We start from the raw sequence: 16,850 nt of genomic DNA, 5'->3' as shown, positions 1-16,850 counted from the left end.
CTGCATCTTTATACCAACTTAATAATTATAAACAGTTTAACATTTAAAATTTTGGAAAAAGAACATTTTTACAGATGTTTTGCCAAACTAGCTTACATGTTCCATATAAATCTACGAACCCTAATGAAGTTACTGTTCAACCTAAATTTTGAGAAGGCTGATAAGACGAACATCAATATTTTTCTTTATATATACTATATAGGATGAAAACTGGATATTAATCTAATGGAAATAATTTGAATAATAAATTGGATAATAATCTATTGGAAAATTTAACAAAAAAAGTGATATTTGTTTTTTCATTGAACATTAAAACTTTACTGAGTATTAAAGTCAAAAAATTTAACCAAATAAAGGTGAATTATGGCAAATTTTGTAATAAAAATTAGCCATACTTCAAATGTAAAAAGCTTTTACATTTGAAGAAGCAAGTTTTCAAAAAAATTATTAATATTACATCAAAATAAAACATGACGCATCTCTGTTTTTATATTAATAAAGAAGAGATATTCACAGAAATTTAAAAAAGAACACTTGTTTTTATTGGTTATACCAAAAATTACATAATGAAACTATTCATAAAATTTGTAAATATGGAGTACATTTTATTTAAGGTTTTTTTTCTAATTTTTTTAGAGCAGACATATTTTCTTTTTCTTCTGGAGTATATAATGTAAAATAAATTATTAGCATTATAAATATATAAAATTTATCAAAGTTTGCTGCTTTATTTAATATTATTTACCATCAGTTGCTATTAAAGGATACACATTTTATATTAATTATAGAATACAATAACAAGTATTTTGCTCAGGTTAAAAGCTATATATCAACAAACATGTATTGAGTTTTGAAATTGAAATAAACAACAACATGAACTTGCATGTTTGGAATCTTTCATGTTTCTACCTTTTTACACTTAGTTTCTCATAAAGGTGTGGTAAGTTGAGAGTTATTGCTTTTGGTAATCAGTTTACTATATCAAAACACACTTGTGGACATCAGGTTATAGATTTTTTCTAATAACTTATTATGCTGCAATGCTTTGTGATCTTTCATTACTATACATTACCAAAGGATATCTAAATTCGCTCTTGCTTACAATTGGTTTTAATTTAAGAGTGTTGCAAGTCATCTGGGCTAGCTATAACAACCAATAAGCAATATTCTCGAACTTTTTTAGTGTTGTATATAATTTATATATGAGAGTAATAAGTGTAAAGTTCTAAAAAGAAATTAGGCTATTTTTTCAAAATACTTTTCTTGCTAAATGATTAGATAAATGGGAACTTAATTTGAAAAAAATCATACCAAGTTAGTAATAGTCTATTGATATTAGTAGGTAAATTTTAAAACTGTTTTAAAAAATCTATCGTATGAGCATCATACGATATCACAGCATAGTCAAGTTTTACCATCTGGTTTATAGTTTGTTACAATGGTTGTCTTTTTTTATATCTTAGAATTATAAAAACAATTAGAAAAACAAACTAATTTTTTTAAATCTTTATTTTTGAGAAAAAATTCTGAAAATCACTGATGTTTTGAGTTGTGAGGGTTTGTATAAGTATTTGTACTATATTGCACAAAATTGGATAGAAAAATCATAATTTTTTTTTGCTATTATTATTTGGTTTCTTATGAAATTACTCAAATTTACTTTTATTATTCAATACGTTTTTTGACATTTGTTTTGATTTAAACATACGCGCAAAAGCCTCTCTTTCAAAATCAGCGAATCAGATTGCGCATATCTCTGCCTATTCTGAGTCTGTATAGGGTTTCAAAACATGCATCCCTGGTAGTACAGCGCTCAACTGGTTTCTCCGTGCAGCGACCTTGTTCGTCAAGGTTCGTGTTTCGGAGTTATAGAGTTGAGAGAGGATTTTAACCACAATTAAGTAGCCTCCTCTTCTGTAGTGGCATTTTTGGCCTTGGGGAGGTGAACTAACAGAAATATATATATATATATATATATATATATATATATATATATATATATACAGCCCTCAGAGTTAGGTTCGGCATTTGGCAATACCGACCTAACTGCCAACCTAGAAGTGTTTGAGGTTAACAAAAAATCACCAACCTAGTTTCTATGTTTTATGGTAAAACCTTTTTGATGGTAAAAATTTTTTTGCCAACCTGAGGCCAACCTCTAGCAGATTGAGGTTGGCAAATTATTGCCAACCTCATATTTCCTAATTACGAGGGTTGCATATATATATATATATATATATATATATATATATATATATATATATATATATATATATATATATATATATATATCCGACCTCGTTTCTATATTTTATGGTAAACCCTTTGTATCAATTTTTTTTTGCTGACCTTATGCCGACCTCATTTTTCCTAATTCCGAGGTTTGTATATATATATATATATATATATATATATATATATATATATATATATATATATATATATATATATATATATATATATATATATATATATATATATGCATGTATACATGCATGCTTATAAATGGCTGCATTTTAAAAATAGTTTTAAATTTGTTTACTTTAGGGTAAGCAATATACTGTTCACTTGTGTAAGATTCTTTGGGTTCTCCAAATATAGAAAACTTAAAATGTGGAACCAAAGATGCATTAAAGCTAACATAAGCTAGATATTTTCCATCAGATGAGAATTCTAAGGCATGTGTTGAACTCAGAATCTCTTCTAAAAATAATAAATATTTCTTATTTTATAAAATGCCAGAAATTTTGAATATATTAAACAAGCGTAGTTTTTAAATTTTACCTTCATAAACCCAATCAGGTACCCCATTAAATAGATTTTCTGGAACACCATCATGCGTGATGCGATGAGTCTGTTCTTTAATAGAAGGCATGTAGTATATATCACAGTCATAAACATATACCTAAACAAACAATTTAAATTTGAATTAAAATGCTACTCGCTGTTTATACAAGATAGAATCGAAGGACATTATATTCAACAAATAAAAAATAGAATACAAAGATTTTTATATGCAAGATTAATAAGTTATGCGCCTTTTGAAATTAAAAAAATAAAACATAAAAACGAAAAACAGCTGTTCATCAGATGATTTGAGGCTTTTAAAAAAGACAAAAAGATTTATGCCAGTGGGTATATGCCAGATTTAACTTTTTATTGCCTTAAAAAAAATGAATCCAACAAAGCAGCAGAACAGAAAAAAGACAGAAGACTGAAGGGAGATTAAATAAGTATTGTTACATAAAATTATTTTAAATAATCAAACATTAGGTAGAGGTATTATAAGGTATTGTTACAGGTATTATAAAGTATTATAGGTATTATATCATTATATCATTAAAAAAATATAAAAACTAATGCACATGATGTTAATCAGGATGTTCCCTCCATTTTTTTCCCGGTCGCCCTGCGTGTGACTGAAATATATTTTTAGTTTTACTTGAGTCATCCGATATGATAATCAGTAGTCCTGTAATTTTAAAAACGTTTTAAAAAAGGAGTATTGTTACACTTTGAACCATTTTAAATTGTGTCGATGTCTAATTTAATTCAAGTCGGCTTCTTTTTATAATGTCTAGTAAAATTATATATTGCACCGCAGTGTATTTATTTTTAAACCTAGTGTACTTTTTCAAAGGCTTCTTTCAAATAATCTCTAAGAACAAAATTTTCATACTTTAAAAGATAGATTTATTAATAAGCACTCTTTTCTAAGTAACAAACTGTCTGGTTGTATCGCTGGGCTACCAAGACAAATTTTTTTCAAAATTTTAGTCGCCCTTTGAGAAAACGAGTTGCCACTGGACAACCATGAGGGTACACCCCTGTTAATAAAAGTTAAAACAGAGAAGGAGCGTGGATGCCAGATTTGTTTAAAGAATTCCTTTATAAGCATTTAAAAAATGTTTTTTCAACTTGTTAAAAATCTGGCGCTTTACTAATTAAATAAAATCGCTAATTCATAAACCTTTTTTATACTTAAAAATATGTAAACCTCTCTTTCTTTATTGTAATTAAATTTTATCCACCCTTATTGTATTACTTATTAGAAAGTAGAATAGTAAGGTTTTACGGGCATGTATTGTTTCAGAGATAAAAGGCAGGTTTCCTGATAAACATAGAATTTACACAAACTTAAATAGTGGTGATGAAGGTACCTTAGGAATATCTGAAGTTGTAGAAGTACATTTAAAGTTAAAATACTAGCAAAAATGTTTATACAATAATATACATTATATCTATATATACATTATATTATATATATACATAGTTGCAACTATTTTAACAACTATTTTAACTTCTTTTAACAACTTTAAACCATTGCCATTATATTTTTCTCACTTGAATTACAAAACTTCAAGAAGATAGAATAAGAAAAACAAATTTAACAAAACAAATTTAAATGTAGTCTTTCTTTTATATGAATAATATAAATTTTGCGAATACAGTACAATCTCTCAAATTCGAAAACCTCCATAATTCAATTAAATGCAAAGTCACTGTGAAATGCGTTTAAGAAAAATCAACTCTCTATAATTCGAAAATCTGTCTAATTTAAACTTTTATTTTTCCCCATAAATTTCGAGTTAGAGAGATTCTACTGTACTTGAAAATACAAAAACTAAAATTTAAAAAACAAATGTTGTTAAGTATAATTTTATTTGGCTATATAATACAAAATATTTTTATAAAATAAAAATAAGTTTAAACAAATATTATTATAAAATAGACGCTTTTAAAATTCACTTTTAAAAAATACGAAGAATAGAAAAGAAAATATGTGGCAATTTCTTAAAAAAATGAAAGTAAATGTAAAAAAACAAAAAACAAACTAAAAATTACTTGAGATCAAAGTTCAACACTTAAATGTCTCAAAAGTCTACAGTGATATAATATACTGAAACTCCATACTATAAATAACATAATAAAACCCTCTCGAAAGAAATCATCTATTCTGTAAATTGCATTTAAAAGAACTATTAAGTCTGTAAACAAATTTTTTTTTATTTTTATTAAACATCTTCGCATCCAACAAGGCTGCGAGCAACCACTAATTAAAGTTGTAAGTTACTGGAAGAGAAAAGATGAAGATTGTAGAGCAAGATAACAATTATACGAATCAGGAAAGCAAGATGAAAGAAGCGAATTCCAAAGAGCTGATGTTCAAGGAAAAAAACTAGACAAATAAGAGTTGTTGGAACACTTAGGAACAGTCACAGAAAAATGTGGTAGTGGTGTAATGGTAAAGCGCTCGCTTCATATGCGAGAGGTTCCGAGTTTGATCCCCACCACATCCCTGATAGTACCGCGCTCAACTTGTTTCTCCGCGCAGCATCCTTGTTTGTCAAGATTCGTGTTTCGGAGTTATAGAGTTGAGAGAGGGATATAACTACTATTAAGTAGCCTCCTCATCTGTAGTGGCCTTCTCGGTCTTGAGGAGGAGAATAACGAAAAAAAAAGAAAAAAAAAAAGGAAGAGACTTAATTATATGACGGGTAACACAAGAATAAACTTTAGTATATGGCACAAGAGAAGCTAGCTCTTTAGAGCAGTGCCTATTATAGTATTTGTAGAAAAGAGAAAGAAAAGCAACATTATGACAATGTGATAATGGTTGGAGGATGGCTGCAAGAGCAGGTCCAACTATGTTTACAATGCATTTTTGCACCTTGTCTAAAAGAGAAAGGGCATCATTAGATGATTCGCCCCAGATATGGCAACAGTATTCCATACAAGGCCGGATTTGAGATTTATAGAGATAGAGAATAGAATCGGAAGTAAGAAAGTGTAGAGCTCAATAAAGAGATGCTAATTTTGCAACAGATTTGATATATGTTTTCCAAGAAAAATCGGAAGTAAGAGTTAATCCTAGAAGATGAAGAGTGGATTACCGTTGAGTACATTACCGTTCATAAAAATAGGAAGATCTAAATTATTGTGATAACGATTGGCTGAAAAAAGTTGAGTTTTATCTGTATTGAAGTTCACTAGCCACAGTGAGCCCCATGCTGTAGCAGAAATGAGATCCTTTGCAAGCTGAAATGCCCCCTTCAAGCAATCAGAGAGTGCTGACTTCATATCACGACAAGAATAAATGGTAGTATCATCAGCAAACAATGCTTTTTAAAAGGAATGATCAATTTACATTTGAAAGTAATCATTGTATATTTTCACTGACACGGTTTTCTGTTTCATTATTCAATGTTTTTCTTTCACTGTTACATTATTTAAATTAAAACAACCAAAATTTGATAAATGGAAAACAAACAAACATTAATTTATAACATTAAAAAAAAAATTTGTACCAGTGCATTGCCTTTGGTAGACCAACCGCAATATCGTATTTGAGTATCTTTTTTGCTATTTGGAGGGTTTATCTTTATGATTTCGCTTTATATATAATAAAAATAGGATTTAAAAAAATTTAAAACTATACACATACAAATTTATACACACTTTATTGCAAAATAGTATTTAAAAATAATAAAACCAATTAATATTTGATATCAATTCAAAATATAATACCAAAAAAAATTATTTACTTGTTTTTTTTTCTTCCGGCAAACATTATTAAAGACTATTATAAATTATTATGCTATTACAAATATTGTAATTGTCACTATAAATTATTGTACTACTATATTTTATTTTTTATTTTCTACTTCTTTTTATAATACTATTATATATATTAATATATCACAAATTATTATAACTATTACAAGTGTGATTGCAAAATATATTAACAAGGATTAACAAGAAATTTTATTAGGAAATTATAAAACTTTTTATGATATATATTTAACAACTATAACTTCAACATAAAACCTAATTCCATCTTAATATGTTTGCATTTGTGTCTCTGTTTTTTCATGATATATTTCCTCTACATTTAAAAGCGATCAATTGGAAAAAGACATTTTAGGTGATAAATACTTTTTTTGTGCTGTATTAGTAGGTTAAAGTGCTGCTAATGCTCCAAATTATCATTAGCCGTAGCAGCCGGATTGCAGGTTCAAATCTCAGCTCTACAAATCTACTTACTGTATGAGTAATACAGTATGTCTACTTACTGTATGAGTAGTACCTCGGTACAAAGGAAACTTATCTCCTTTTTGGTCTGCTATGAAAAATTTTCTTTTTAGATTAGTAAATAAATAATCTAGTCAAGTAAATAAAAAATTGAGCCATTTATTTTGAAAATAGCATAAGTCACTTTTAAACAGAGATTTTTTAAGAAGATTTACATGTATTTGTTGTCTCAGGATACTTAAATTTGTATTAGTATAAATAATTTTGTGTAGTCATAATAAATAACTATAAAATTTCATTTTTTTGAAAAGGTGACATGCCACTTTCAAAATAAATGGCTCAACTATTGTTTGAAAAAATTTTGTTATTTTTATAAAAGTTTAGTTCAAATTATCAAAGGCTTTTACATAATATACTAATAAATAAAAAACTTTTGTACACAAAAATTTTGCATAAAAGATTTAAAATATTTAAAGATTTTATTGGTAAGAAAAAAGTTTTTCTGTAAAAATTATTTTTTGTAGCAACAACGCATTTATAAGTTTGCTAATGAAAACTGAATTAAAAATCCAGTTTATCAATGTTTATGGAATTAGCATAAACATTAAAAATCTTTATTAAAATAAATAAGGGTTGAAGGAAAAAAAAACATGGTTGTTTGGATATAGTAATGGAAAACTTAGATGAAGCAGAAACTTGTGAGATTGCAGGGTAATTTTTTTGTGCTAATCTTTTACAAATAAATGATTCATTATATTTAAATGTAATGCATAAAAATATTTATATGTAATGCATAAATATATTAAAATGTAATGCATAAAAAAAAAAGAACTCAATAAAATAAGAAAAGATATAAGAACTTTCAGAAATTAAAATACAAACCTGGTTTCAAGGTTTTTAACATAATAATCTGCATAAAATGAATGTCTGTACAACTAAAAGAAATTTTTTTATATATATACATATATATATATATAAAACAAAAAACAATGCAAAAATGATGTTAGCAAAATAGATATTATTAATGATATTTAACAGAAATGCTTTCATGTTGCCTCTTTATTTTTATATATTATGTATTATGATAACATATTATGATAACAGAGTATTATGATAACATATTATTAGATTTTTATTAGATTAAAGTATTATGATTATTATGAGTATTAGATTTTTATTAGATTAGAGTATTATGATTGTTATGAGTATTAGATTTTTATTAGATTAGAGTATTATGATAACATATTATTGATAACATAAGCTCATTCTAAAAGAGATTTAACAAGAAATTTACATTATTTTTGGTTAGATAAGCAGTTTAGCCATACATGAATTTTGCCTTGAAAACCATTTTTGAATATGTTATCTAAAAGCCTTTTGCAAAAGCCTTTGTCAAAGGCTATGAGAGAACAGCATTAATGCGAAGGCTGTGATTTATATTTTTATTTTTATTTTTTATTCTAATTCACTCCCAACAAGGCTGCAAGCAACCACTATTAAGCTGGGAGATTAATAGGTATTACATAATTTATGGTGTTATTAGATGAGGTATCAGCATTTATGAAAGTTGAAAAAGTGACTGCTTGTGAAAGCACTTTATCATTAAGCATATCAATGATGATTATTGACACATTTATCATTGAACCATTTGACATGAGGAGAATTCTCTTGAGATAAAAAGACTTTGCATATTTTATTTTTTACTGAACTGCTTTTAAGTTAGTATTAAGAGAGAGAAGTTATTTTTTGTGTTTATAAAAATTCACTCCAAACAATGCTGCAACCAACCACTATTAAGTTGGAAGTTACTAGAAAAAAAGAATAGAGTTATAGAGCAAGGAAACGGTTGACAGAAGACTTAAAATGTTGAAGGTTGTATGAGTCAGGTAAACATGAAGATGGTAGAGAGTTCCAAAGGGTTAAAGTGCGGGGAAAAAAGCTAGACAAATGAAAGTTTTTGGAGCATGCAGGGACAGATACAGTAAAAGAATGAGACTTTGATGAATGATGAGTCAAGTAAGACTGTTTCTTGGTTGATGGAACTAGAGATGAAAGCTCCTTTAAGCAGCGGCCATGATAGTATTTGTAGAAAAGAGAAAGTGATGCAACTTTATGACAATGGGAAAGAGGCTCAAGCTTAGCAAATAAACAGGGTCCAACTGTGATTACAATGCATTTTCGGACCTTGTCTAAAAGAGAAAGAGCACCATTATAAGAACCAGCCCTAATATGACAACAGATATCATTTAGGGATAAATACGAAATTTGCCATAAATGATATACTGTTGAGGTAGAGAGATAGAGAGTGGAGTTAGAAGCAAGATAATGGCAACCAGGATAAAGAAAAGCAACCTTAGCAGATTCTAATTTAGCAATCGATGGTATAGATGGTTTCCATGAGAGGTCAGTAGTAAATAATAATCCAAGAAGACATAAAGAAGAGGACTCAGTGAGAAGGTTGCCATTTATTAACATTTGTTGTTAACATTTATTAACAGTGTTGCAATAGTTGTTTGCAGTAAATAACTGAACTTTATTAAAGTTAAAGTTCATAAGTCACTGTAAGCCCCAATCTGTTACAGAAGTGAACTTCTGTAACAGATTGGGGCTTCAAGACTGGCTGTCAAAGAGAGAATCAAAAAGATAAATCAAAAAGAGAGGACTTTTTTGTCAAAACAGTAATATAAAGTTGAGTCTAGCGAACAGAGTCACTTTAGATGTAAAGTTTTTAGGAAGATTATTAATGATAAGAAACAAAGCAGGATTAGTGATAGAATTTTGAGGTTCTATCCTTGGTCCTGCTATCTAGGCAGGATAGAGCCTTGAGGTACCCCAGAAGTTACTGAAAATGATGAAGAGTAATGGCCTTTGATGACTTTAATAAAGCGCTTAGAAAGAAATGATTTGATAATTTCAAAAATTTTCTCAGATACACCATTTTCAGAAGCAAGCTTATAGAAAAAACATGCATGCCAAACTTTATCAAAAGCTTTAGATATGTCAATAGCTCTTGCCTTGCTGCCACCATTCAATACATGATAGAATCTTTCAGTCATATCAGTTAGCAAGTCAGCTGAAGAATGAGAAGATTGAATATATTAGTTGTCAGACAGTAAGTTATTGGACTCAAAATGTGATGTTAGAAACTTGTTAATCAAAGACTTAAAGACCTTGCCAAGACCGGTTAAGACTGTAATTGATCTATCTATTAGATAGAATTTTTGGCTAATGTTAAGACTATAATTGCTGGTGGTTTGGTAGCAGTAAAAAAGTGCAGTAAAAAAGAAAAACTTTGCATTTTTTATTTTTTACTGCATTTTTTTAAAGTTATTAAGAGATATGTTTTGGACTGGGGAAGAAAAAAGATTATTAGTGACATAAATTGAATAATAATAAATAAACTCCAACTACAACAAATTGAGAACTTCAATTTGAATTACATAAATTTTATTTGTCAAGATTGCAAATTGAATCATAATGAAACAATGTTTCAGTTAGAAATATGCTTTTCAATTTTTATCATGTAATTGTAGTTCATAAAGCTTGATTATGTTTAAGGATAGAGAGTTGCTGAGAGAATAAGTAAATAAATAAGGGTTTAGTTAAGACTGTAATTATTTTGGAGAACAATATGAAGACCACACAGGCAAAAATGACCTAGTCACATTCAAAAAGTTTTAAGAAAGTATATATAACTCATTTACATAAAGAATTTTATAAATGCATATATAACTCATTTACATTATTTACTTATAATGAGACTTTATAAATGATTAATATATACTTTCTTATAAAGGATCAACTTTCTTCTTGCATAGAATAGAACCTCTCATTCATTATTACACAAGGTTATATACATAAAGTTACAATTATTTAAATAAACATCTTGGAAGTATTTTGTTCAAAAATTAAAAAAATATAAAAAAAACTATAACAAACTTTATTTTTAAAATTTAATTTTTAAATACTGTTACTGTTTAATAACTTACTGATTTTGATTTATTGCAAAAAAGAAAATATTTTTTATCAGGAGATAGTTCTTTTACATTTGAACCGACTTGATTCTAAAAAAAAAAATATATATATATATATATATATAAATATATATGTATATATATATATATATATATATCTACATATATATATATACATATATACACACACACATATATATATACATATATACATATATATATATATATATATATATATATATATATATATATATATATATATATATATATATATATATATATATATATATATATATACATGTATATATATATATATGCATATATACATATATATATATATATATATATATATATATATACATATACATACATATATATATATATATATATATATATATATATATATATATATGTATATATATATATGTATATATGTATATATATATATGTAGATATAATATATATATGCAGGCTTCGGCAGGAATGGCGGGCTATGGCCCGTGCCCGTCTCCGCACCCGTCTAAGTCAGTTTAGACAGGCCAAAAAAAGCCCGTCTCAAAAATAAATTTTGGGTAAAAAATAAGGTGAACTTTATGATTTTTTTTTATTTATGTACTCTATAACATGGATTTTGCTATCCATATTATAATTATGTCATAAGAGAAATTAAAATTTCTCTTATGACATAATTTTTATATGGATAGCAAAATCCATGTTATAATTTTTTATATTCAAATGTAAAATTTAAACAATTATAATTTAAACAATTTAAATAATATAACTAAATCGTACAGTTTTTCAAACGACGATAACTGATTGATATAATATCGAATTACCGTATTATATCGAGTATAATATCAAATCGATATAATATCGAGTTACCGTATTATGTTATAAATCTAATAATTATTTGATTAAAAAAGGGAAATATACGCATTTGATGCACAAGAATTAGGATTTTATTTTGGGTTTTTGGTATTTATAATAATAATGATAATAAAAAAAATTATCCATGTGATCTTTTTTTGATAAACTAGTTTGTCTTACTTTAAAGACATTTAAATTATTTCCCTGTTAACTTCCGCGTTAACTTAATGGTTTTTCTTAACGAGACGGCAGCTTATTTAATATGCAATTGTATAACTTTAAAAAGTCGAAGGAATGAGTACCCAAACATATGCAAACTAGCAAGTTTATTCATATGCTTATCTGGGTCGAACTCATCAGTGGAACGAGCCTTTAGTCTCTTGACAAAGCTAATGGCAGATCAAAGACTCCGTATTAATCACAAAACACTTAACGCTATCTTGGCCATTAAAATAAATGATCCGAATTTCACTAATAGTAAGAGGAAAAGTGTTGTAGAACGTGTTACTGATGTTTTTTTACAATAACGACGAACAGCTATTTTTGATCCGATCAGCCTAAAATCTGCTACACAAAAAAAAGATGAACAAATAGACATAGATTTCGTTGATTCAGATTTAAGCAGTGAAAGTGAATTGAAATTATCAGAATCGAGTGGAAGTGAAGAAACTGAGTTAGATTTTGAAATTGGAGAAGTTTTGCCATAATTTTTGTAAAACAATTATATAAATAAAATATAACTATACATGTTACCTTTTTTATCCTATTTATAAAAAAAATAATATACAGTTGTCTTTATATTATCGCTGTTATTCTAACACTATATTTAATGCATTTGAATTCATTATAAATATATTTTAAAGCAATAAAATAATGCTGAATTTGAAAGTCAACAACGGTTAAATTCAAGCTTTTTTTAGTTTATATAACGCTTCTTATATACATGCTTATATGGAAGCCCGGTATCTTAAAAAATTAATAGTACTTCTAAATAAAAACTTTTTATTAAATTTTTTTAGAGAAATTTGATTTCAAATTTTTTTATTTACGTATCAGATTAACTATTTCCAATCAGGATAGGCATAGGTAAAGCGAAGTTATAAAAATTATAAAACAAATTATAAACAGTTTAAGTGAGTTTTTAGTTTGCACGCCAAATAGAATGCATAAGTATATAAACAATTGAATTGAAACATTAACATTAGTTACCAAACAATTCTTAAACTATCGAACTCATTCATTTAAGGTTTAAAAAAAAAGATTTCAAACTATTTGTGGCTATAGCTTGAAAAAGTCGCAGTTAGATTTTGAAAATTTTATCATTCTATAAAATTTTTATTCACTAGAAACGAAGGAGCTAAAGAAGCACAATATACTAAAATATACTAAAATAAACTTTGGTAAAAAAATATACTAATAATATACTAAAATAGACTTTGGTAAAAAAACACGTCAGGATGCTTAAATAAGGAAACGTGATGAAACCCCATGGTTGTTTCTATGATTTTTTCCGTCGTTTTCAAGTTTATTGGTTTGCCTATATCTGGAATAAAGAAAAAAAATGAACATGAAACTAAATAAAGTTCACTCATATAACAAATCTAAATAAAAGCAACCATAACCCACGTGAAACGAAAATAGCTCTGAGCAAATAAAAAACTTTGAAAAACAACTATTGAAACTTAAAAAGTATCCAACTTATTTACTTTTATTATTAAAAGATTTTTTTTCTAATTAGCTCTCAAACAATTGGCTCTCTAAGTTATTATTTTAGTTCAATTCGCAAAATATTTCATATTCAATGACAATTTCATTCAAAAATAGAAGATAAATTTATAAACTTTAAAAAAAATTTAAAAAAAAAAATTTAAAATTGTAAAAGCTTGTGCGAGATCATTGAGACGGGCTGCCCTCCTTGCCAGGAAAGTCTATTTGTGACGGGCTTTTCATAGCCCGTGCGGTTTTTACTCCTGCCGAAGCCTGTATATGTATATATGTATATATAATATATATATACATATATGTAGATATAATATATATATGTAGATATAATATATATATATATATATATATATATATATATATATATATATATATATATATATATATATATATATATATGTAGATATAATATATATATATATACATATATGTATATATAATATATATATACATATATGTAGATATAATATATATATATATATACATATATATAGCCAGATTTTTTGTTTTGTTTTGAAAATCGTCATAAATCATAAAAATCTAAAAGTTGAAAAACATTTGGCAATAGTCCATTGAAGTTCTAAGAATAACAGAATTTTTCAAAATTTATTTATAATTAGAAGAACAATTTTATGAATACAATACGTCAATAATAATATATGTGAATATGAGTATTATATTAAATAGTTTTACTTTCTAAATTACTTTATAATTTAAAGTATTAAAAAAATGCAGTTTAATTAATTTTTTAATTATTTTAATAAAAAAAGCAGTTAAAACAAGCAATCAATAGTTTTACCAAAATTGTAGCCTTTTTTTAAAAAAAAGCGCTTGCCAAAAAACTATAAGCATTTTGTTTTAAATTGCAACAAAACATTTTTTTTCATTTGCGCAACTTTTATGAAAAATGGCTTTTTTTACTAGTTTTTTTATCTTAATTATTTTATCTACTATTTATTTAAAGCATTCTTTTCGCTATTTTTATTTTAATTTAAATATCAGAAAAAAATCAACTTTATAATTCCGCAGGCTAACTAAAAAATGACCATCCTGCCAGCGCTTTCTAGTTTGCTGGCATTAAATTTCTAACGAAGAAGACTGATATATATATATATATATTTATATATATATATATATATATATATACATATATATATATACATATATAAATATATATATATATATACACACATATATTTATATATAAATACATGCATACATATATATATATATATATACATATATATATATATATATTATATATATATATATATATATATATATATATATATATATATATATTTTTAAACATCTTCGCTTCCAACAAAACTGCAAGCACCACTAATTACAGTTGGAAGTTATTGGAAGAGAAAAGATGAAGATTATAGAGCAAGATAACGATTGACAGACAACTTAAAGGATTGCAAATTATATGAATCAGGAAAGCAAGATGAAGGAAGCGAATTCCAAAGAACTGATGCTCAACAAAAAATAACTTGAGGAATAAGAGTTTTTGGAGCACTTAGGAACAGTTACAGAAAAAGGATGAGACTTAATTGAATGACAAGTAACACGAGAATAAACTTTAGTAGTTGGTACAAGAGACGCTAGCTTTAGAGCAGTGCCCATTATAGTATCTGTAGAAAAGAGAAAAAGAAGCATATATATATATATATATATATATATATATATATATATATATATATATATATATATATATATATATATATATATATATACAGTATCGGACAAAACGAGTGCAACCAAATAATGCTAATTTAATTTCTTTATATAAACATACTGAAAAAGGTTACATAAAAAATAGGCGCAAAAACTTTTTAATTGATTTCCATTATACTTTCTTGTCAACCCAACTGTTTTCATAATTATTTTATTAATTTATGTTAATTCGACAATTTTCTATATAAGGTTGGTAAAAATTAGTATTGATGACCAGTTTAGTCACATTTGAAGCCTTTAAAATATTTCGATAAGACCTAAAAGTTAAGGTACATTGAAATGGGTCAAAAAGCAGTGAGCAAGGCAAAAAAGTGGCAAATAATAGGCATGAAGGATGGCACAATGATTAGTAGTAGAGAAATAATAAGAAATTTAAAATTTTCAGAGAATTGCATCAGATTTACTCGAAAGGTGTTTAAAACAACGGTGGCATTTTTAAGTCAAGCAAGAGCCAATCTGAAAGGTTAAAAAATACTACTAAGTACAAAAATTGTCTTACTTTTTGTCAAGTAAGAGCCAATCTGAGGTTATTTTAAACTTAGCAAAATATTCAACGAAAACTGTTATAGATATATTTCTTCAAATACAGTTTACTAAAGAAACATTTTACTAAGGAAATAAATTAGTGTTTATGCTGCTGTCAGAAAACTTATACTGACGGCCAGAGATCGGCTCACAAGATTAATGATGTGTAAGGAAAGAACTTTGGCGAAGTGAAAGCAAGCAATTTTTAGTGATAAAGGTAACTTTGAAGTATTAAATAGAAAAAAAAAGTTCTTGTTAAATCAGATTTAAATAAGAAAAGTATTGTAACCACTTTGTTGTACTAAGGTTACAAGTTGGCAGCGGGAGTGTTGGTATTTGGGGCTGCTTTAATTTTAACAGAGTAGGTGAGAATAACATTTATACAGAGTTATCCAACATACATAGAATTGTTAGAGATGATGGTTCCATCAGTGGAACATGACATGCTGATTGATTGAAACAAATGCCGGCTATTTCAACAAGATTTGACGCCTGCTCAGACAGCTTGTACAGTAAAAACATGGATGAAAGAAAACAAAGTAGATTTATTGCCCTGGTCAGCTCGATCATAAGATTTGAAGCCAGTTGAATCTATTTGGGCTTGGACAGACATAGATTTAGTCAAGGTACAAATAAGATTTATATATAACTTAATGCAAGAACTAGATTCCATTTGGAGAAGAGTTCCAAACAAAGTTTGAAACAATCTTGTTGAATAGATGCAAAAAAAAAACGTGTTGCTTGCAAAAAGTTGAAAGTAAAACATGTTGCAAGCTTGTAGAGGATATTTCAAATACTAGTTAATATAATTTATTTTTTTTAATCAGTTTTTTATAGATATTTTTTGTAATTATGTGCGATAAAATATTTATATATGTTTTAGTATGTCATCCAAGATGCTAGATTAATTTGAAAAAATTTTTCTCATAAATATAAAAAAAATTTGTTCAATCTTCATCAATTTCAATTTTATGGTAGTTTAAAAATGCT

The 16,850-nt window shown here is 26.5% G+C and overlaps 1 protein-coding gene across 2 annotated transcripts in view; it reads right to left on the bottom strand.

Moving 5' to 3' along the window:
• The window catches only part of LOC101239243 (prolyl endopeptidase FAP), a 132,155-nt gene that overhangs the window by 52,204 nt on the left and 63,101 nt on the right, over window positions 1–16,850 (bottom strand). For both annotated transcript variants that reach the window (XM_065799044.1, XM_065799045.1), the window contains 5 exons: window positions 11,022–11,096; window positions 7,915–7,967; window positions 6,309–6,393; window positions 2,785–2,905; window positions 2,543–2,703 (listed from right to left, as the gene is read on the bottom strand). In XM_065799044.1, the coding sequence (XP_065655116.1) occupies window positions 2,543–2,703; window positions 2,785–2,905; window positions 6,309–6,393; window positions 7,915–7,967; window positions 11,022–11,096 (495 nt within the window). The remainder of the gene's footprint in view (window positions 1–2,542; window positions 2,704–2,784; window positions 2,906–6,308; window positions 6,394–7,914; window positions 7,968–11,021; window positions 11,097–16,850) is intronic.

The sequence above is a fragment of the Hydra vulgaris genome, chromosome 06 (assembly GCF_038396675.1).
Source record: "Hydra vulgaris chromosome 06, alternate assembly HydraT2T_AEP".
NCBI lineage: Eukaryota > Metazoa > Cnidaria > Hydrozoa > Anthoathecata > Hydridae > Hydra > Hydra vulgaris.
This window is presented reverse-complemented; position numbering and strand designations above follow the sequence as displayed.